At 42.9% G+C, this 24,029-nt stretch overlaps 1 protein-coding gene across 4 annotated transcripts in view; it reads right to left on the bottom strand.

The window, feature by feature from the left end:
• LOC128140631 (SAM and SH3 domain-containing protein 1-like) overlaps positions 1 to 24,029 on the bottom strand; it is a 575,076-nt gene that overhangs the window by 47,696 nt on the left and 503,351 nt on the right. For 3 of the 4 annotated variants that reach the window (XM_052784771.1, XM_052784774.1, XM_052784773.1), the window contains 6 exons: positions 17,213 to 17,263; positions 17,041 to 17,090; positions 5,570 to 5,610; positions 3,941 to 4,027; positions 2,485 to 2,597; positions 98 to 199 (listed from right to left, as the gene is read on the bottom strand). In XM_052784771.1, coding sequence (XP_052640731.1) covers positions 98 to 199; positions 2,485 to 2,597; positions 3,941 to 4,027; positions 5,570 to 5,610; positions 17,041 to 17,090; positions 17,213 to 17,263 — 444 coding nt within the window. The remainder of the gene's footprint in view (positions 1 to 97; positions 200 to 2,484; positions 2,598 to 3,940; positions 4,028 to 5,569; positions 5,611 to 17,040; positions 17,091 to 17,212; positions 17,264 to 24,029) is intronic. The other variant, XM_052784772.1, reaches the window with a different exon arrangement.

Genomic DNA, 24,029 nt, shown 5'->3' on the forward strand with positions numbered 1-24,029 from the left:
GAAATCACCGGGTGAATCAGGATATTTCTGTACTGCAATAAAAGCATTTAAATATCAAATGATAGTGGGGAGCTGTATCAGAATGACAGGTACTTACATTACAATTGGAAGACCCATCAAACGTTGAGTAAGATCCATCGGGCCATTCTGTAGCATCTACAGTGCTTGATTGCCTGTGCTGGGCTTCATACTCCTTCAGCTGAAATTTGAAAAGACAGAACATCTTCCAGCGAGAAGCAGCTACCAATTTTTATTAAAATAGCAAGAGTTTATGTCCTTTCAGATTTTTACCGTGTACCACTGTGAACTGGGAAAAGCAGAACTTCTGCATTGCATGTCTCACTTGTTTAAAATAAATTAATTTGGTTTAGAATCAGAAGTTTTAGTGATGAGGTTTGTTTTTTTTTTTTCCTTAAAAGGAAGTGATCTGTAAATACTGAATTTTGATGAACTGTCATTGGTAAAATATGAATTATACATCCCCATCTCAGAGGCACAGTTTACAGGGGACAGACTAAATCACAATAGCCTGCCAACTTCCTTCACAAAGAAAATGATCCACAGTAAAGACTAGGAACCACCTTTTATAATTTTAAAACAAAAGACCATCTTTCCCATTTTCCAATAAAAGGCTTAAGACATAAAACCAATCCTACTGGAGTCAAACTGTTGAGAGGATCATCAAGAACAGATAAGAAAAAAAAAAAAAGTTGCTGCTAGTAGCTCAGACCACTAGAGGGAAACAGTACCAGTATATATATGAACCATACAGATCAGGTACAACACCCCCCCCCCCCCAAATTTTTAACAGCAGAGAAGTAAAATAATTCCCAGTATTACCAACTGGTAATTTTAAAATGTTGTTTTTTTTTTTTTTATGATACGATTCCCAGCAAAGTAGTATTTTCCTCAGACAATAACATAACTTTATATTCTAGGATAATCTATTTCAAGGTGCAGTATGTCAGTATAGAAATTTACCTGAGTGCCAATTCTTGATCTAAATCATGTTTTCTGCACCTCTAATGGAGCCCATGCAGAATACCCTGTGTTCCATCACAGTATTTTGCACAAGGGTACAAAATCAGAAGTGGTGTGGGAACTTCAGCACTGACCTTTTGGCTCCTGAGAAATTAAAATCTCAGCCCTATTGCTACACAAATACAATACCTATCAGTTATTTTTCTTGTGGTTTATTAATATTTAGATTTTGTACAGAAGCACTTGTGACAGCCACTATACTTATCAAAAAATACATCCATGTTGATTTTAATATCAAATGCCAAAAACGGCTGAATATGTTTTCTTGAAGGCTACTAAAACAAAACATCACCTTTTTGGCTAAGAAACAAGCAGAAGTAATTTTAGCTTAAACGTTAATATTTTTTTAAGTTCTAATTGCTGAAAATGGAAGCCTTCAATCAAACTGCCTGTCCTGGTTTCAGCTGGGATAGAGTTAACTGTCTTCCTAGTAGCTGGTACAGTGCTATGTTTTGAGTTCAGAGCGAAGAATGTTGATAACACTGATGTTTTCAGTTGTTGCTCAGTAGTGTTTAGACTAATGTCAAGGATTTTTCAGCTTCTCATGCCCAGCCAGTGAGAAAGCTGGAGGGGCACAAGAAGTTGGCACAGGACACAGCCAGGGCACCTGACCCAAACTGGCCAACGGTGTATTCCATACCATGGGACGTCCCATCCAGTTTAGGAACGGGGAAGTGGGGGGGGGCAGGGATTCACCGCTCGGGGACTGGCTGGGTGTCGGTCGGCGGGTGGTGAGCAATTGCACTGTGCATCATTTGTACATTCCAATCCTTTCATTATTGCTGTTGTCATTTTATTAGTGTTATCATTACCATTATTAGTTTCTTCTTTTCTGTTCTATTAAACCGTTCTTATCTCAACCCACGGGTTTTGCTTCTTTTCCCGATTTTCTCCCCCATCCCACTGAGTGGGGGGGAGTGAGTGAGCGGCTGCGTGGTGTTTAGTTGCTGGCTGGGGTTAAACCACGACACTGCCCTTCAGCCATTAGCAGCAGGAAAATAAGAAATATATGTGTTCTGAAACAAATAAGGCAAGCTCAGCAAAACCTGAACCATTCCTTTCGTACTTAAACAAACCCATGAACATACATGATAAATAAGGCCTAGTACAGGTCAGATTCCTCTCCCTTACTTTAGACAGCTGCAATGAAAATGTCTACACTTGAGCTTTTCTCTGATTAGCATCCTTTATTGCCATGGCGAGAAGCAAACGCTTTTAGGACTCAATTTACCATGCACTGGACATCTATTTTTGGTTGAGCTAAATCTCACTTTTCCCCATTAACAAAGGAATTGCTATCTAATTTATGCTACCTAGCGCGATGAGACAAACAGGCACGCTTTCTCCCCCTTCTGTTTTCTGAGCAAATGAAAACTCTAAATTGGTATATCCCACATCCTAAAACATGTTTCTTAAGGAAACTGAAGTATGTACATATCATACCCTAGCAAGTGCTTCCTCAATGGTGATCATCTTCTCTTTGACCATCATCATCAGCTGGATCCGTTCCTCATCACTCATTGTGATCTCACTGGCCACGTACCCTACATCCTCTCCTGCAGGAAAAAGCACAGAGATAACAAGCACGTGTAAGAGGTCATGCATAGAGCAGGGTACATGGAAACTGGATTTTACCCAGTGCTCTGAAATCTGGTTGCCACGTCGATCTGGCTGGCCAGAAACAGACGCTCCCCAGAGCAGGCTCACACTATGATTTCAAAGGACTGAATGATTTGGAAGTAACTGAGCAAGAAAAGGAAGTAAATTAGGGTGATAAAACTAAGTCTACTTTGACACTGAAAGCAAGAGAATATGACAAGGAGAAATAAAAAGTGACTGTCATCACTCAGTTATTGACCCTGAAAGACAAGAATCAAAAGTGAAAGTGCTAATGGCAGAAAAGTCCTGCACTCAGCCCTGAGGAATACTGCAGTCAGCTGGCAGAGCGGATGGGAAGCCTCTTCATGAACGGTGTGCTGGGCCCTTGCAGCTCTCTGCTGCGGACTGGCCACATCCCCCAATCTATCCAGGCTATCTAATCAGCCCCTGAGCTGGCACACGGTGCTGGATGTATTGGGGCTGTCAACTCCAGGACCTCTCCTTTGGGTATGTGCTTGACATGTCAGCATGGGCAATTAGAACTTTGCCTTGAGAGCCAGCAGGGACCTACTCTTAACTGAGAGTGTAAATGTGCCCCTTTTTGACTTCCTAAGCAGGCTGCTGTCATCTTTCACAATCCATCTGAATACAGACATAGCGACGTGGAGAAGCATCTGCAACACAAGAATCTAACAGATACACATGGGGAAACAGGAATTTTCTCTGTGAAGATAAATACTTAAAGCAATGCACAGCTGCATCTTTTGGACAAGAACTAGAGAAAGACACCTGACAGTTTAAGTGGAATCGATCCTACATTTGCACTAGTCACCAGATGCACTTTTACTTCTCCCTTCTTGTAGTGTCTTCTCCTACAATGCGAGGTTGGATTCAAGCCTAAAGCAAACAGGTCAAAGTAACCAAATACCAAAGAAAGGAGAAAGATCTTTCAATTAAAACACATCAGTATTTCTCTCATCAAGTCAGGATCAGGGAAAAAAAAAAAAAAAAAAAGCATCTTGCTCTTTTACAGATATTACTTGTAAATATATATTAACCACATCACTTTGCATGTGTGACATCATGGACAGTCAGGACCGAAGGTGTCCCAGCCTCCTACCTGCAGTCTCACAGAATATGACTTGTCTTATGAGCCCTTGTCATGATGAACCAAACCTGCAACATTTCCAGATCCACAGGCCCCCAACTGCCACGCTGTTGCAAATCAATTTTACTCCTTTGTGATGCTGGCTCCTTCTATTTTATACGGATAGGCTGTGTGTCCTTAAAAAAGATTTACCTTTTGAAGTCTGCCTCATTAGTCCTTTCTGGTTCTTTCGGAAATTCTGCCAAAAAAACTTATTTTTCTTTTTCCAGTCTGCTTTCCCTAAAAGGAAAGTGGGGAGGGAGGATGAGGGGAAAGGGAAAAAGAATTTCAGAAAAAAAAATTAGTTAGTAAATGCTAGAGAAACCTTCAAGCATTAAGTTGTATTTTCTAAGACAAAGACAAGAATAAAAAAACCTAAAATTTTCTGGTTTTCTTGATTTATTCTGTACTAGAACTGTGCTGATGTAACTATTTCAGGGAAATGCACATTCTTTTATAATTGCCAATGCTATAGAGGACTGAGATAAGCCAGTAACTTACATATTTTGAATTATAAACAGAATATATTTTACATTCATTTTGATATCTGTTGAGTTGTTAACGTCAAGTCTGGAAGTGTTTTTGAAGCATTTTGTTGGTTTATTCTCTTTAACTGAACGACAATTATGCAACCTGAGGCACACCTCAGGTAAGTAATTTTCTAATATGTGTGTGCACATCTATACAGAAAAGAAATACTTTACATATATATAAATGCACACACACATATGCATAAACGCACATGCATATTCTACTACTTGGCATGAGAAATTTTATGAGACCATCAGCTACATCTGACTCTTGCTCTCTGTATGCCTGGACTGTACAAGGATGGGGTGTCCATGCCCATTCAGATCTGCATATGGCTTGATGACCCAGAAGTAAATCATTTCTTCTAAAAAAGAAATAGGATCCGGCTCAAGGTAGGGCATGTAAATTAGTTCTGTTGAATTAACCAGGGCACATGCTATAAAGTTTATGCCACCTGCAAGAGAACATACTGTGCCTGATCTGGCAGAAACACTACTGATAAAGAGCTACTTCATCCCTCTGCTTTTGAAAAATTCGATGGAACACAGTTTATACTGAGTTTCAGCATATGACTATAGTATTTTGGACCTCACCCTAGAAGACCTAGAGCTGGGTTTACAGACTCTCTGAAACACAGCTTAAATTTAGACTGTGTGGAAATGTCCCTAGAAAAACATTAAAAAAAAACAAACAAAAAAACCTCCCAGTTTTTCTTTTCCTCTCCAGTAAGCAATATAAAATTTGTCCAGAATTGTATCAGCTGAACTAACAAGTTAGGATAGCAATAAGAACTAATTATAGTAAGTTTAAAAAAAAAAAAAGAAAAAGTGAAAGACAACGGAAAACGAATACATATTTAAGAAGGCAAAATATTCCAGAAACAAAGCAAGAGACTCTGGTATGACATTAACAAACATGACAAGAAACCCTGTTATTCACTGGTGGTGGTCATTTTCACAATACAAACATATAGGCTAGCAGTGATCTAACATGCAGACATTTGAAATTCAATATAACAAGTCAAAAGATGCATATTTATCACATGACAATACTGGTTGGGCAGTCTCAGTGATCACTGAGACACCCAGCATCTAACTTAAAGCTGCTGAGACTCGCCCTCCCCACACACACAAATGCTGCTGACTTCTGCCAGCATTGTGTTTACTCAGCTCTTCACATCCCAGCACAAGCAAAACTCAAAACCTGTTTAAGAATTCCATAGGAGTATCGAATAAAATGAAATATACTGACCTACAGAGCCTTCTTCCGAACTTGATTTATGAATGGAGAGCCTAGGACAAAAAAGAGAAATGAACTTATTGATGCAGGCTTCTCACATTTCATGGGAGCTGTCTGATTACAGTAAATTATAGTTGCCAAACAATATATCATGAGCTGTTTTCTCTTCCCTTTTCTTCCCAACACAGCAAGTTGGAAACAAAAACTGAACCCACTGGTCTGACCACAGTAACTGAGTTCCCCTCTTAAACATGCCTTTTGTGACCAGCATAGAAAAATATATACTGACAGAAACCTATGGTTAAGGCAAAGGAGTCTAGGGATCCCTCAGAAAAACACTTTTTCACATACTTTCCCCCTTTCCATTTGTAAAACAGTAATTCGGCTGCCTTAGAAACTGCAGCACTGGGATGCTGTATTTGTTTAGCTGTGTAACAGTTGTCGGCCTATTTGCCTTTTATCTGAAAATGCTTTATAAATATGCACTCATTAAACTTTCAGAATCCACTGTGTGGAAGAGAGGAGTAGAGGTGTAAAGACAAGGTGAAGAAAACTTGTCCAGACCCTTTGAAGTGTGACCATAGATAACCGGAGACTACAACTTCTTTCTCCCCGAGTCCCTTCTGTGTGCTTTCCCACCAGTGCATGCTCCCTCCCTCAAAAGCTGGCTGGAGAGACTCATTTTAACAGAACATGGACTTTACAAACAACCCCCTAAACCAGCAAGTAAATCTTTTGTTCTCGGTCTTTATGTTTGTTGAGCCAGTTTTCCATAATGGATTCCAACTGAGCGCCAATGGTTCAATGTCGGATCTCTGATGAGACACCACCACCCCGCTTCATTGCCTTTTTTTTCCTTGTCTGTATAAACGGAGCTAATAGAAATTACCAAATCTTGTGCTATTCTTTGAAGCCTTCCTATGGGAATCGCTATTTAACCATGCTGCGCCAAGCCAGCGAAATGACTTCTGCCAGCTTCAATGGCTTTGCTGGAGGCTCCAAGTGCAAAGCATTACTGCAGCGTCTTTGCCGAGAGCTCGGCCCCGCCGCATGACAATGCCCTATTGTGCGGTGGCTGTACTGCAGCCATGCAGAATGGAAACATGCGTACCCCAGCATACCAAGACGACCTCAAACCAAATCGTTCTTTGAATGAGGCCATACAATAATACACGCATGCTGTACTCTTGTTGCTGTCCACAGTGTTTGCGCAGGCTCCTTGTGTTTTCTTAGACCCCCAGAAGAGGGCAATGAAGAGTTTTTGATCAATTCAGTAAACCACTTGAAGGAAAATTTCAGTTCAAGCCGGTTCACAGTTTAGAAGATGCAAGCTATTACTGGCCAACGTTTTGTAAGCACAAAAAACATGCTCACCAATTTGCAAAGACATCGTTAAATGGGAAATGAGACAGTATGAAGTTTCAGTTTGATTTAGTAACTCATGTAGACAAGGAGGGTTTGGCACAGCGAAGCTCTGAAATGTAACTTACTTCAACCTCAGACTGATCCAGCACAAACTGCAAACTAATTGAAGCAACCAAATTTCAGATTTGTAGTGCACCAGGCAGAGGGAGACATTTATTGTTTTCCCTTGCTGATAAAGTTTACCCTTGAAGGGGAGAAGTTAATGATACAGGTGATATGCCACCAAATGCTTAGTTTTTAAGAAGCCTGAATAACAAATGCAGGAGAAAAATACAAACCCCATACTTTCTGGGCAAAAACTCCAGAAAAGCCAGTGTCAAAATCTGAAGGCTTTCAATAGGGCCAGGATTTCATCCAGACACTTAAAAGTAAAGTTGTCAGTGAGTATTTTTCTAAATAAAGGTAAATCAGATAAAAAGTGTGTGGACCTGTATATGGAGACAACCAAGTAAAAAGAAAGCCAAGTTCTGTTGGAACTGACAGAATTAATCCACTGTATGTTTTGCACCCGAGCATGGACCTCACCCGTCAAGCAGTTATTCTGTTTAACTTAACTAAATTTAGTATCCATGAAATGCACCAAATCACCATCCTTAGAAAATGAAATCTGTTCATGATCAGAACTCTGCCTCACTAGTGAAATCAGCCTCAAAGTGGAGAGGCAGTCTCTCGTGCTCTTCAGCCTCCAAATCCATTTTAATCCTTTTCTTCTCTTGCGCAGTTGCCAACAACGATGCAAGTAAGTAGCAGGTGCAGCGGCAATGTTTGTGATGTGGACATCTGTTCACTGGGAATTAGCCTGAGGCCACCAACTCGTTGCACGCTGGCCTCCAAAGAAGGGGAAGAGCAGCAGGAGCAAACTTCTGACACACCTGAGCTAGAGGGGGTGAGGACAAGAGTACAATCCACAGCAAGCAGACCACCTTCTCATTTGTAACTGATTTAAGAACTATGCTGAGTTTCATCAGAGGATGCAGATTCCAATTATCATTTCATGCATTCCCTAAAGAGGAGATCTTCCATGCCTGGCCTGACCTTGAAAATGCTAACAGCTGGTCTGAAGAGATGGAAATGCTGACAAAACTTACCACATAGAGCCTGATAAGTCACTTGCTTTTTAGTTCCACCAGACAACTCTGACACTTAAAAAACCTCAGTGAAATCAATCAAGCGTTTTACTTCCTAGATGTCTGGTGAAAAATTTGAGTACCTCGGAGTCGCTGTATGTTTGATTTGCCAATTACACTCCCTTACTCTGTTAAATCTGCAGCTCCTCTGTGAACGTGCACTGAAAGTGATTTGTGTTCTTCCATTCATAGACTGATAACTTGTACTGAAAGTTAATGATGCAGTGACACTTGGCAGAAGTTTCAGCACTGCATGTCTGAAAGGGAGCCAAATGCCATTACTCCACTGTGGAGGCCTTCATTTTTGTTGTGGTCTGATGTACAACTTCATTAGCAAGCTTTCACGTGAAATGTACTCTGTCACAGCGTATAGCAGAAGAAACGTATGGGTATATGTTCAGACAAGAAAGAAGAAAAAAAGATTTATGGCCAGAGGGAAGGAGTACTTTCTTATCAACCCATAATCTCTGGAAGCAGGCTGCAGAAGGGGTCGAAACTTTAATCCATTAATCTCACAAATTCAAAACCATCTCTAGGCTGATACTTCAGGCCTCTTGGAGCCAAACTGCTGAAATAAACAAATGGGGGGGGGGGGGGGGAGCACAATAGATAATCTAAAAATGGAGCTACTTTGGGGAGTAACCAAATATTAGTGCCTTAGAGAGATGATGCATTTTAGCAGATATTACACCAGGCCACTCAGTGATCAGTGACAAAAAATTTAGTAGCAACAGCCAGAGCAGAGACCCTGGACCAGGAATTAGCTGATTAGAAAGACTGGCTTAACAGAAATGAGTTTACATTCAACACTAAAATGTGCAAGTACACAAACAGGACTGGCACGGAAGTCAGTCTTTCAAATGCTAGAGGTTTGCAAATGACAGAGTACCTGGGGATACCAGCTGAAAAAGGGTGACTGAGGAAAATCCAACACGTTAATCCTAACAGGCGTAAGGATGGGAAATTCCAATGGCAGTACAAAGAATGAATATATATGGGAACAGCTGTACAACCATCATTACTCATGCTCAAGAAAGATGAATTCAAACCAGAAATGGTAAAGAAAAAAGCTGTTAGAATAGTCAAGGAACCAGACAGCTTATCTTACCAGAAAAAGCTAGAAAAGTTTTGCCTGTTCAGTCTGTCAAAATTGAAAGCTGCAAGAAGATTAATTTACTGCCTATGAATAAATCAGACACAAGAACAAGTAGATATAAGCTGGAAAAAATTAGCAAGGAGGAGTTAACATTTCCTAACTATTAAGACAACCTATTTGGACAAAATTCTAGCAGTAGGTAGAGAAAGGGAGGGCAGCTTTAAAAACTAACTGCTTTTAAGAGGGTGCTTGAAAGATAAGAGACCAGACCAGACGTCTCTGACAACAAAGATCTGGACATGAGGACTGCCTCTGGAGGGCACTTCTGGTTCTTCTTTTGCAGCCTGTGGGTTTTGTAAGAACAATGGCAAAGCCAGGCATCCAGAACAGTCTATCTTTCCATCAAAGTGCTGCAGTGGGGATGACCTTGCTATACCTAAGCAATCCCTCCCTTTTATAAATTAACCCTTGAATCCTGGAGGTGGGCTCCAAAACTTTGAGTGCAAGGAAGAACCAATGCACACGTTTGCATCATAAGCTAACTGAGACTGTATCTGATTATTAAGACAGGTTTTAACTAGGCTGCATCGAGCTACTAGGCTACAGCTTTCCCTGTTAACTCTGGACTGATTCTGATCTCAGACAGAAAAAAGCCAGGGCTTCTCTCACATACAGAGTGGTTGGTTTTACAAGAGATAGTCATACGTGCCCCACGATGTGAATGTGCTGGTACACCGCAGAACTAGGAAAGGAAACAAATGACACCATGTGCTGCTTTCATGAATGCGCCTGTTGATTTTTGAAAGCTCATCATTCTCGAAACAGAACAAACATGGGAACTGAGAATGACAGGATTCTGATGGGTTTTTGTTTCAACACTAAGTATTTTAAATGCAGATGTTCTTTAACACATGGCTGCATCTCATTTATGGACCATAAAATCCACAGGTGCATAGCACCATCTGATAATGAAACCACTACTGTTATGATCTTCAATAAACTGATAGTAGCCCTCTTATTCCTTCCCAATGACTATTTATAGCCCATCGAGGAAAATGCTTTGGATGGGATTTTCAATCTACAAATATTATGCACATTCATAGTGGTGAATAAACCGATGCGAAAGCCCACACTGGCTGTGCTGCAAAGCCATTTAGTTATCCGTGTGCATTAAAAATGGCCCAGTCACATAATTAGTATGAAAAACTGACAGACTTGTAACTGCTCCTGACTGAATACGAGATAATTTATCTAACCGGAGCTGGCACAGGGAAGAAAACAGGCCTTTGGTATTTTTATCAAATTTGCATGAACCTGAAGAGAAAGCAGGCCTGCAAGATTCTGACCTTGCTGGCACCAGTGTGAGAAATGGATGGAAAGCAAAGACGTTTCATTCAATTATCTTCTCATTAGGTTTCCATAGCAATAGCTCTTTAAGCAGGTCAAAACTTTCTCAGTGGAAACAAACACTGAGCTGCTTGTGGGCCGTGTGTGCCTATGTGTACTTTCTACCACCACCAGCACGGAAGCCACCACATTGGTCCCACGGGCTCGGTCTGGTGACTGGCAGCAGGCAGATGGGGCTACGTCACGTATTTAATAACCGACTGGTTGGTCCTAGCCAGGAGGCAGAGAACTGCCAGCTAAAAACTCTTCAACAGCAAAGAGCAAGGCCCAACATACTGCATGCAATGCACCCCTGTTCTGCGCGCATTTTTCACTACGTGCCCTGTCAACTAGCTGCGACAAGTCAGACTTTCTCGTGAAAGGCACCCTTCATGCTTCCTCGTACAAAATTACTATGCTTGAAATCTTCTTCCAGCTGCTCAAAGGCACACTGGTTTCCCTCCTCACGTGTCCCGGGCGGCGTTTGGCTGGCCTCTCGCTCCCATTGTGTGGGTTATTGTGGGAGTTTCCTGCCCTACTTCTCTTGAGGAGGCTGTTTAAAGGCAGCATGAATAATTTGGCTTTGACTAAATCAGGCCTCAAACAAGTGAAAACAGGGCCGTTCACATTCACTAATTCTTTTCAATTCCTGCAAGCACAGGGTATAAAAAAAAGTATCTTTAATGTAGACATCTGAAGTACAGCAAGCTCTTACTTCTTTTTCTTCCAGTATTCCTTTCCATTTTTAAACTACGCAAAAGGAACAATTTATTTTGTTAGTAATTAAGTGCAGCCTTTAGCATCCCCAGTTTGAGGGATTTTTTTTTTTCTGCTTTGTTCTACTCAGTTTCTGCCCTCTCTCTGCCTCACGTCCTCGGTCAAACCCACACTCCTGTTTCTTTGCAGACGAGCTTACAAATACCTGCCAAAGTTAATTTGGGCACCTTGAGAAGTTGCCAGAATCAAATGTGATAGAATTTAAGCCTCCCCATCCATGACCTGGAGGCATGATTTAATAACCTCCTCCATTCAAAGCTTGACCTGCAGCTTGGATGCTGCAGGGGAAGAGGATTAGGAAATCTAGTGTTAAAAACTACTGGCAAAGGCCAGTAGATTAGCGTACCAAAGGGGGCAGAATCGAGGCTTGCAAGAACCCTTTTGCAAAACGAAAGCCGTTTATTAAAGAGACTGCTGCTTTCACTGAAAATCACTGTGAAAGATGGGAACACTGAACTGCAGGCACTCTCCCAGCCTTAGGCTGATTTGGAGTTCAAGTTTATACCACAGGACACCACAGTGACTGGCTTTACTATGGCACATCCATTGCAGAAAATCCTTAAACCAGATTCAGTCAATAGTCTCTCCTGCAGAGACAATAGCATGCAGATAGCAGCCACTTCTGTTAGGGCCTCACTGGTTGCCTGCTAACAACCTCAGAGAAAGCCGTAATGCCCGAGCAGCCTACAACTCCTCCTCTGACATTCCCAACAAGCCATCAGAGATCGGGCCAAACTGTATGAATTCAACGTGTGAGGGGCTCAGTTTAAGATGTACGTCCTGTGCACACAGAGAGGATGACAAAGGCATTCACTCTTGGGAGCAGCTGAAGTGAGGAGCTGAGGACACAGCTGCCAGAGGCACACAGCAGGTCCCCCATGCTGGGGGAATGTAAAGCCCCCGAGCAATGCTGCCCTGTGCTGCCCGCACCCCACACGTGCATGCTTTTGTCCAGCACCTTCCGCTCGACAGGTCTGTTTCTGCTCAGCTCCTTGCTCTGACAGAATCTGGGATTTAGGTCCTGGGGATCACAGGGTTGAGAACACTTGAACTGTACTGTGCCGCAGGCTGAGGAGTACAGCAGGATGAATTGTGGCGCTTAATATGAAGTATGACCATTTACTTGGTCAGGAATGTGCTTCAGTGGTACAGTTCAAGAAACAGCTGGCAATTCACATAGGAGCTGACAATTTGTAACACCCGCTGCCACACGAAGGTGGTGGGAATGCCTGTGAAACACCACATACAGCCACAACTGTTACCTCATGCGTTGTTTTTTGTCCTTCCTTTCTCTAGCAGCTGCAAAGAAAAAAAATTAGTATATAGGAGTGACTGTACCTCACCCTATCTGTATGCAGTGCTCTTGGGTCTCTCACCCACTTCCTTCTCTTTCCTGGCAGTTCTCCGATACACCACATTTGAAACTTGCCCAGAGGCCACTGGAGCGAACAACAACAGCAAACAGATCTATTTCCCAAGAGGGAAAATACACAACTTCCCCTCTGCAACATTCCCAGTTCTTCTAAAAACAGGATGGAGTCAGGATGCAGAAGCCTGAGTTCAGGGGACTGGGTTTAACCTGGATTTCCTGGCAAACGTGCAGAGCTCATCAGTCTGCATGTAGACTTGTATGTTCAAAAATGGGAACAGGCTAAAAGTTGGATTACATTGTTTTAAATGCTCTGTTTACAATTATGAGAAAACCCTGCTCAGTCTCCTGCCTGAGTAAACATCCTTGGGGTGTTGCCATCACTTGGAAATAATAGGGATTGTATATACAGTGCATCCCCAGACCAATGTGGTATGGGGACAAAGAAGCAATAGTAACTGCTAAGAACACATTTACTGCATATTTGTCACACTGATGATTCTTCTAGCAAAAGCAGAAGTCAGTGTGTCTATATAGGAGCACCTGCAGTTCTGCAGAGATTTTTGTTTAAAATGAGTAATATCACTGTTAAAGATGCTACAGCCACTTTGCTGAAGGGATGCTGAGAATCTGCAAAGTTCCACTAGCACCACAACAGACAGCAAGACTGCAGTTTAAAAGATGGGAATCTTGGAAAGAACAGAGGTAAATGAAATTTATTATTAAGAGAAGAAAGCTACAAACATCTCATTCCATGGTTTGCATTATTTGCTAAACATTATATGACTTGGAAGCCTGACCAACTGTTTCAATTTACAGAAGGAACTCCAGTATAGCCAAAAAATCAGAGCAATTGTGAGGCGAAGCTTGAACAAACATGACTTTGTTTTCCGTTGTTTACGGATAGCTTTTCAGGCCACATCAGTACCCTTGCTGTTATTCACATAAATCTCAGAGGCCTTTGCTGCAGTGATGATTCTTCTCCCTTTGTCAGAATCAATCGAAGGAAAGCCATCTTTGGTAGGGCATTTATAATGCATGGAGCAGGTTCATATGCGCAGTCTTTTTTTGTAGCTTCATCTAATTAACAGGAATAGTGTTGTCAGCAACAGAAGAAAGTAGTAGTGCCCCAAATGCCTTTTGGAAGGACATGACTTGAAGTGACAAGCAGCTCTGCCTCTAGGCCCGTTTAACCCCTTTTGCCTCCCTCCAGGCACTACAGCTGCTCTTCTGTGTTGCTGCACATCACCTGCTCGACAGATACTTGTTGAGCAACTTGCTGGACTGAGGGCACCGACTAATTTCATGCTGGCTTTGAACAGACTGGGCAGCAGGGTTAGTAAGTCTCAAGGCAAGACTGAACATACACTGCTTGTCCACACAAACAGGATTTTTTCCTACCATGGAGCACCAAGGCTAATCTGTTTTCAATGCGGTGTACAGTGGAGCCTGTCAGGCTCTCTCTTCAGTTGGGCACCACAGAAAAGGAAAACCAAACCAGGTTAAAACAAACATAGCTTCTTCCAGACTCCCTCAAAGCCTCTTTCTGTCTGGAATCTCTCAACTGGCAAATTAAACAACCATCCAGGTGTGTTACTTTAAAACTTTAGACCTTGGTAGCGTTAAGCTGTGGGGTGTACAGGCAGCAGCGCTGGGCGAGGGAGGTACCGAGAGCGACCACGTTCCAGCCAGCTGCTTGCTCTCTCCTCCCTATCCCAGCACGGGTTTTTCCTTGGGACTACTTTTACTTCTGAAGCAATCCGCTCGGAACACCAGACCAGAAACAACTCGGCTCACCTCACTCTGGGAAAATGTTTGTATTTTCAATATGTAGAAATATAACTTTTCTTGGGCAAGCTTTTACTTGGGCTTTGGAAGAGTACTCACAACAACAGATTTTTTTAGCTCCTGAAAATCTGGATGGCTATTTTGGGACAAATCTTTCCTTTTGCCCCTCAGGTCTCTTTGTAAATGTAAGAAACCAATGCACATCTGCATCGAGTTTCAGGTTTGGCAAACTGGAGTTTTCTCACAACAAAAGAAGTTTTGTAAAAGGTTTACCCCAGATCTTTCATGCAGCATGAGAGGGCCACAAAAGCAGTGTCCCCAGAGGGACAAGCTTTCCTGTCTTGTGGCATGCCCACACAGCAAATTCAGATGAAAACCATAAACTAAACACTGAACTCAATAACACCCGCTAGGGGCAACATGCCGTCCTCCCCCGAAAAACATCCAATTCAACACATTAGTAGCAAGTACAGACCTATCGGATGGCCTTGAAGTCATCATTTTCCTGCAGATCAATTTTATAAACTCTGCCTCCCTGGAAGAGGCATTCCCGTGACAATTCAGCCCTCCAAGCTAGAGGGATGAAACCAGCATTGATGTGGCAGGCTGTCACTAATAGGCACAGGCCTGCATAATTTCAGTTTGGAATAATTTGTGTAGTATCAAGTAGATATTTATTATTTTCAACACCTTGCCCAATTAGCACGCATCACATTGCCTTGTTTATTGCACAAATATTTGACACAACCTGCCCTGTACCAGTTTCATATATCTGATCACATTAATCCACACGCCCTTCAACTGACAGACAAATCCTCAAACAGGACACTTCCATTCTTGAAAGGTCCACAAAAAACACAGGTCCCTTCCATCTGAACTAAGATAACAAGGTTAATTTCCTTTCAGTGAGGTAAATGGGCTCTCAGAACAGAGTCACTCAGAAGATGTTTCTGTAGGTAACGCCTTCTCACTCAGTTACTTGTGGTACAACACCTACACAGAGACACAATTTAGGAAGCTGGTTAGAACTTGTAAGAGGAGTTTATTCCCAGTTTTGTGCTGTCCTCCTGCGAGATCTTTATCTCATTACTACCCTGAGGTGGGGTGATGATATTTACCCATGGGGAAAGCGCTTTGAGACTGAGAGAAAAGTATTATGATTATAGGATAACCTTGGAGGCTTACTTCCCAGATTACAGTTCTCATAACGTTCCCATCCACTTGGCACTTCTGGTTTCATTATAATGTTAGACAGGGAGGTATCCTTGAAGAAAACTTTTCCATGTTTCAGTATCTGAAGCACCACTTTTAAACTCTAAGCTTTCTAGGCTTTCTCTGTTAACAGCATGTAACACAGGAGCAGTGATGGAAGCCAAGGTAAAATTCACCTTATCTGTCTTAAGCTGTTTTGAAAATGAGCATCTGCCTCAAGCAAACCATCACTGTTTTCTCTCTGAGTGATAAAGAGAGACAAGGCACCTCTAAAAGATAACTTACTGCCTTCCAAGACCTTTAGGATGAACCAGCTTTCAGACAATCCCACAGGAAGCCCCTAAGCAGCTGTTCCCTACCGTACACTTGACTTCTACATGGCCAATGCTCAGGCAAGTGCCATACCCCACATCCACCACAGCTCCCGCTGGGACTGACGCTCCTTCAGCTGAACTTAGCAAGAGCAAGGGCGGCAATTTCTTAAAACCTTCCCGTTACCACCCGGTGTTGAATCACTAGAAGATATTCAAATGTGGGACTGTAAAACCTTACGAAAGCGCTTCACATCACAACTGGATTCCACTTACTCCCTCTGAACCAGTCCAGCTGGCACTATCCCATGAACTGCAGGCAATTGGAAATACAGTGTCAGTTGTCTTCATGCACTGCTGCACGTTACCCTTAGCAGTAGGGATCCAAGATCTTGGGATCAAAGGAAGGAGGCGCAGAAAACAAGCACACACGTTGCAGCAGGAGGTGACAGTAAACAGAAACTCTCTCAGTCCTCACAGAGAGGTTTTTATTAAGGACTGCTAAAATTAAAGCTCCTTTTAACTTGGTTTTAAATACTTCATCCCCTTGGCACCTTCTTCAAAAGCACAGTTACAAACCCAGGAGTGCACAGGAAAAGCAAAGTGATTTAAGACTGTAACTCTCCTTTCCCCTCGCCTATCTCTTTCTGGCTGCATTTAGGTCTAGTCACAGAAAAGTATTTTTCAAGCAGGTTTAATTTGCAGAGAATGTGAAATCAGTGACATTCCTCAAAAATGACTACCAGTCGTCTTGGTGCATGCACACCCCAAGTGCTCACAGAGTGAAGAAAAGATAACCCTCCCTTGATCTAAAAAACAAAATAATAAAAGGCCAAAAGAGAGTGAGCAGGTTCCAAAACAGGTTTCCTTAATAGTGGCTGGATCTGAAATCTTGAAGCACCAACACAATCTAAAATGAATTTACTCCAACGAAAAACAAAACGTACCAAATTCCCCCTCCCTCCTTTCTCACCTCCTATGCCTTCACTTACTTCCTTTCAGTGTCAGGTGTTGATGAGGTGCTGCTGAGACCAAGTGACTCCTGCAAGAGAAGACACATAGCAGTGAGAGCAGACATGACAGCAGCCTTTTACCCGATTTATGCAGAATAATGAAAGAACAAACAAACAAACAAAAATGGATTATCAAAATCAAAGTGCTTACCTCAATCTGGGATCGCAGCTGTAGAGATGTGGGGCTGGCATCAGGTTTCTCCTAAAACAGAACAAATGTCAGGTTAATGAAATATCCAAACACTAGAAAGAAGAAATCTGAAGGGGAGAAAAAGGGAGGAAGAAACAGGGTAACAGAACCTAGGACTACCTCAAAACCATTCAGATGGGAAACATTAATCTCTCCAGAAGGAATCACTTTCATGATAAATTCTGAAATACTCCAGTAAAACAGCTAATTCCATCCTTACCACTGGACACTATAGAAGAAGGTGAAATTGGCAGATAGAGGTGACTCAAAATAGAAAGAGGATTGCATTATTTTCACTAGATCATCACACAATTTGTTAGGTAAGTTCAAGTGCAATTTCCCAAAATTTACCTTCAGGAAGAATATACAGCAAAAATCTAGCATTAAAAAGAGTGTTCTCTGAGCTAAAAATACCAAGAGGATTAGGATACATTTCAACAAGGCCAGTTTCTCGCACAGAAAATTTTCAACAAGACAGAGTTCAAATCACCTTCCTTCCAAAATCTAGGATATAAACATCTACTCCAGGACTCGGTCATCCAGGCTCCCTTTGCAATTGATGGAGAGAGACAGGAACTCTTACAGAACAGCTCGTCCGACGGGTTTCAGCTGCCTCAAGTTAGATGAGGCAAGTCCCACTGGTGGTATCTAATTTAAGATTGCAAGCCAGCTGCCTAAAAGGCACGTACTATTAACCAGTCTAGCTGAAGTCAGTAGGAAAACTCCAATTAGAATGGAGGTAGAAATTACAGTTGTCAGTACCGAGAACTACGCTTTGCTCGTTGATCTGCGTGTGAAACTATGGGGGAACCTACTTATGCCTATTTTATTCTCAGCCAGTCCTACCCCTGGTTAAGTTATTGCAAAGTGAGTACTGTAATTGAAAGGCCGTCATAGCTGAGTAAGCAACCACAGTAGTGTACATGCTCCAAAAAAATAAAAAAAGGACGTGGATTTATTTCTCAATACTGGAGGTCTTTTTGTTCACGCATTCCTCAGCCTACATATAAATCTCTTATCTCTGTGAAATTGTACTTCCTATGCCCTTTGTCTACAGAAAGGGTGACAAAACGTTCTTAAGATTTAATACAAAAAAAGAAAACCAGACGCAATTTTCTGGAAATGCAGCCTTTTAATACTAAACGGGAAATTACCGCTGGCTGCCATGAAGCGGTGTTGGATTAGCCCGCCCAGAAACTTTGCAAGATCTGGAGTAGAGAAGAACCTACTCTGCCGCCACATGACTGAGTCAGCTTGCATTGCAGGCTACAGCAGCCAGGAGGGCACAGGACGGCTCACGGCCATGTGCTTGCTAGGAAACAAGGCTGACACAGGGTCATTGCCCAACTGGGGGATTTTGCCTGACCATGCATGGTCTGCGTATCTCCTTTTGCTGATTTTATAGCACAAAAGGGGAAATGAAGTCCTTGAGTGGAAGTCGGCATGAAAAGGCAACCACATTCACTTACTGACAGATCCAACAGACCTCCTCTAGTCAAGCAGAACCTGTACCGAGCCCAGCGAAATTCCAGAGACGTTCACAGATCAGGAAAGTGAAATTAGCTATTATTATATATTATTATATATTATTATTATAATATATTAGCCACCAAGCATCTCTCTCTTTCGCCATTAGCTCTGTCAAAATGGAATCCAAGTAGGTTTTGCATCTGGAAAGGTCTGTAGGCACATCGCTCCGAATCCTCCTCGGGCACTCTCCCACCCCGACCTAGCAGTCCACAAAGAGGGAGGGAAAGACGAGCCCCATGGTCCAAACGTTTCCCATTCATGAGCACCTCATTTATCCACACACTGCTGCAGAGGTGAAAAAAGGAGCACTTTATCAGCTATCCCATCTTAAAGTTTCAGTATGCCAGCCAGAAGAATCCACTGTGTCCCCAACGTGCCTTTAGATCCCAACTTCATGATGATTTATCTGTTGCCCTAAAAAGCTGCTTGCTACAAGTGTTTTTTTTTTTTAAAATATGCTAGTTTTTGTAAACTATCATTTATAAGATGCTATCTGGGTTCCCAAGGTTTTATATAAGTCTTTTGCTTGAGAAGCTGGTTGTGAAGTTGTAGCCTGAGATTGCAGTTAGATGGAAAGTTACCACTTTCAGCCTAAAACTATTGTATTGGCTTTGTGTGGCAAGGTTTTGGTAGCGGAGGGGGTTACAGGGGTGGCTTCTGTAAGAAGCTGCTGGAAGCTTCCCCTGTGTCCGACAGAGCCAATACCAGCCGGCTCTAAGACGGACCCGCTGCCGGCCAAGGCCGAGCCCATCAGCGATGGTGGTAATGCCTCTGTGGTAACACTTTTAAGAAGGAAAAAAAAGTTGCTGGGACAGATAGAAACGGCAGCTGGAGAGAGGAGTGAGAACATGTAAGAGAAACAACCCTGCAGACACCAAGGTCAGTGAAGGAGGGGGAGGAGGTGCTCCAGGCGCCGGAGCAGAGATTCCCCGGCAGCCCATGGGGAAGACCATGGTAAGGCAGGCTGTCCCCCTGCAGCCCAGGGAGGTCCACGGTGGAGCAGATATCCACCTGCAGCCCGTGGAGGACCCCATGCCGGAGCAGGTGGGTTCCCGAAGGAGGCTGTGACCCCGTGGGAATCCCGTGCTGGAGCAGGCTCCTGGCAGGACCTGCGGATCTGTGGAGAGAGGAGCCCACGGAGCAGGTTTTCTGGCAGGACTTGTGACCCCGTGGGGGACCCACGCTGGAGCAGTGTGCTCCTGAAGGACTGCACACCGTGGAAAGGACCCATGCTGGAGCAGTTCGTGAAGAACTGCAGCCCGTGGGAAGGACCCACGTTGGAGAAGTTGGTGGAGGACTGTCTCCCGTGGGAGGGACCCCACGCTGGAGCAGGGGAAGAGTGTGATGAGTCCTGCCCCTGAGGAGGATGAAGCAGCAGAAATAACGTGTGATGAACTGACCGTAAACCCCATTCCCCATCCCCCTGTGCCGCTGGGGGTGGTTGGTAGAGAATCTGAGAGTGAAGTTGTGCCCAGGAAGAAGGGAGGGGTGGAGGGAAGGTGTTCTGAGATTTGGTTTTATTTCTCATTACCCTACTCTGGTTGATTTGTAATAAATTGAGTTAATTTTCCCCAAGCTGAGTCTGTTTTGCCCGTGACGGTAATTGGTGAGTGATCTCTCCTGTCCTTATCTCGACCCACAAGCCCTTTGTTATATTTTCTCTCCCCTGTCCAGCTGAGGAGGGGGAGCGATAGAACAGCTTTGGTGGGCACCTGGCGTCTAGCCAGGGTCAACCCACCACAACTATTCAGCTGAAGTCAGCTGCATCCCATGTAACAAAATCCTAAAAAAGCTGACTGTATTTGCTTTCTTTTTTCTCATTTACTGTCAAGCCCACCCTGTTAGAACAGGAGCAGTTTTACAGGATCAGGATGACTGTGGAGGACAAGTAGCAAGAACAACCCTCCTCTCCCTCCTCTAACGCTCTACTTCGGAATGCTGGAATGCAAAACACCTGATAGTTCTGTACTGTTGTGATTACTATTCCTACCCGCCTTTCCAGCAGAATGATATTTTTCCTATTGCTATTTAGACAAGAAACCAAAGGAAAATACTACTCTAAACTGAACTTCTGGCATAGATCTATATCACAGAACTTTTACCAGCCTTGAGCAATTCTATTTATTTAGGTTAAAATTCATTAAACCTCAGGTTAAACCTCACATTAAAATCCACAGGTTGTGTTGACTTTAATCCAGCAAGATCAGGGCCTTTTTTATACCAATGACTAATTCTAGAAGGTTGAGCAAATGTTGTACCCTTGGCATGCTCTCAAGCACGCTATAACATCTTTTCAAAAAATATTTTCAAAGAGTAGTTTCATGAAAGTACATCTTTCATCCTTCTGAACCAAACCTTTAAAATGAAACAGAGGAGAGTTTGGGTTTACAGAAACAGTGGCTGCAGTAACAGACATCCCTAGCCTGCATTTCCAGGACTCTGGTTGAGACAAAGCAGGTGTCAGAGTGATAGGTATTTTCTGTCCTAGCAGTCTGCTGCCCCAGGTTACTGTCCTCCATGTGTGCCCATAAAGCTTGTCTGAGGTGTACCAGACATTCATGCCAACTACACACCATGTAGTGTTGGTGCAAGAAACCCAAGGATCTGAGAAAGTACCCGATCAAGTGTAGAATCCTTAAGCTACATGACTAAGTCCAGTGTTTCCCAGAAGCGTCTGATTTACTTGCATGGTTTCCAGATTTAAGGGGCCCTGCCTAAGTTACCCATCCTGTACCCAGACACTATTGGTGCATATCACACACATCCAATATGCTGTTAAATCACAGCAACAAAGATCTGAAGATTCTGCAGAAATGGAGATATTCATCAATCGCATCCAACCCCCAGGGAACACCTAAAAGGGAGGGCAAACGGTGGCTTAGCACCAGCTTGTCCAGCTCCCCTCAAGATCCAAGGTTAGCGCAGCACAGAATCTCAAATACTGATAATAAAGCCAGAGGGAGCTGTTAAAAATTAGTAATGCTAATATCCTGGAGAGCAAAGGCTGCTGAATTTAAACTCAGGATTCCTCCATCAGGCCGCCTATGACCAATTTAAAACAATCTCAACTTGCAGAAACATTTTGTTCTCCCAGCTTTAAAGCCATATTCTTAGCAGTCCTATTTCCTTCCTGTCCCCTCCTTTACCCAAAGCTGATGCCACCAAGAGATGGCCACAGGACAAGGCCCCGAGGTCCTGGCTGAAGCTGTGATCCAGCGGCTGGAGGAAGGGAAGGTCCGCAGGCATGGCACTGCCTAGGTACTGCCCGGTATCACCAACCCTTCTGCGCTGCAGAAAGCGACTGTGGAGCTGAACCGATATGGCTCAGGAGCTCTGGTGCAGAAGCGCAAATCAGTGAAGTGCTTCTTGCAAATCTCTCATTTTGAAAGAAAACACATGTTGTAAGCTTAACAAGCAGGATTTGCGGCTTATGCTTCAAGCCTTAAGTTGTTCGCCTCAGCACTCAAGGAAGAAGCTTCCTTCACAGGTAGCTTTTCTGCTTATTTTGTACACTGTGATTTATGTGATCGTTTGGATACATTTTCTTTTCAAATTATTGCAGGTTTCTAAATATTGTGATTTTGGTTTTCTATACTACCTTCCTCGTAAAAATCCTGAAAACAGTTTTACAATCATTTATGAGCTAAGCCTGAAAAATGCATATGGGAAAAAAGTACAAAGCACAAAATACACTGGGAAGAAGCTGGAAACCCATTTCCTGACTGGAATGGCAGGTTTTGAATTCATGAGGGACTTTTTCTCCCGTGCTAACTTCAGTTCAGTTGTTCTGCATGTAACACAACAGATAAGGGATATCTCTGCCTATCTGAAGGCATTGCTGTTCTGCTCCTGAAATAGACAAGCATGGTAAAGAAGAGCATCCAAAAGGAAACGTGGTTATCCAGAGTAAGGCTCACACATTCTAGGGGGAATGTGCATATTTTAATTACCTAAACATTGAGCTTCATCTATGCTCCACACCACAATTTAGTTCAGGAAATTATATTCATGGAATGAATCCCTTCTAATTAGAAATTCATGAACCTCTTCACAGTTTCTGCCACAGGAGCTGTATCCATTTGAATCATAAATTTAAACACTACTCTGCAGATCCCAAGACAGGATTAATCTCACTCTGCAGACAGCAACTGTGCAGAAGTGAGACCCAGATGAGTGCTGAGAAAATTCAGTGACATAACCATTGGAAAAGGAGATGGCTAAAATGCTCATAAATTTATAAATGATTTTATGAAACCATTTCAGCAGGTGTAAATAGGGCACCTACAGCAGAAAACTTCTGTGAGAAAATTCTGCCAGTCTCTTCCCCCAAACATTTTCCCTGTTCACTCTGAACAGGCACTGCATGTTCTAGTCTAGCTTCTGAAATGATTAAACAAAGCTATATCTGAAAGATAGCCAGAGCACCAAAGGTCTCTAAGAGTTTGGTTTACTTTGAAAGCAATCGTTCTGCCCAGAGTCCTCCACCACACACCATATTTCAGCCTTTGCAAAAGTTCTGGAGAAGGTGAAGGGAAGCCCCTGTGCAGAGACAGAGCAGGTACACAGGTGTGTAATGGAAATTGCCTGTAAGTCACTAGCTATGGGTCACAGGTCAGAATAAAGAAATAAAAAAGACCTATTCCTGTGGCAACCACCTCAGCAAGCGTTTGAGGGAATTAACCAGCTCAGTGAGTTTCCAGTGGTACAGATTAGTAAAAGTCCCATTTTGAGTCTCAAACCGCAACCTCTGGACTATCCCCTTGGCCGTTTCAGCGAAGAGCGAAGGCTTTCTGCTCCATTACTCTTGCACATTAGAGCCAGAGCTGATACATGCTAAATGATAACATCCTGCAGCAGCAGCAAAACTCTCAATCAAGGAAATAAGCTATGCGGGATGAACGGTTAAAAAAATGGGATTTCAAACAATAAATACTTCTACACATGAATTAACAGTCCAAGTGTCTCAGCGCCTCATACAGCAGTGCAGACACAGGTAAACACTTAGCTTAACTACTGATGAAATGCAGCTTCAGAGAGAACACGCTGCTACAGCACTCATGTCTGCTTTTAGTATTAGGTAGGGAAGAAAAATCATGCCTCTCAGCTTGATGCAAATGCTGGTATCTACTGAATGTAACACGTCACGGGGGGAAGCGTTTGACACTCTCCCCTCTGCCAACAATAAGAACAGAAGGGTTTTTTTGTCCATCTCAAATACATTGCATTCAGCACTAAGGCTGGAAGCCAC

This window comes from Harpia harpyja, chromosome 4, assembly GCF_026419915.1.
Source record: "Harpia harpyja isolate bHarHar1 chromosome 4, bHarHar1 primary haplotype, whole genome shotgun sequence".
In the NCBI taxonomy this organism is placed as follows: domain Eukaryota; kingdom Metazoa; phylum Chordata; class Aves; order Accipitriformes; family Accipitridae; genus Harpia; species Harpia harpyja.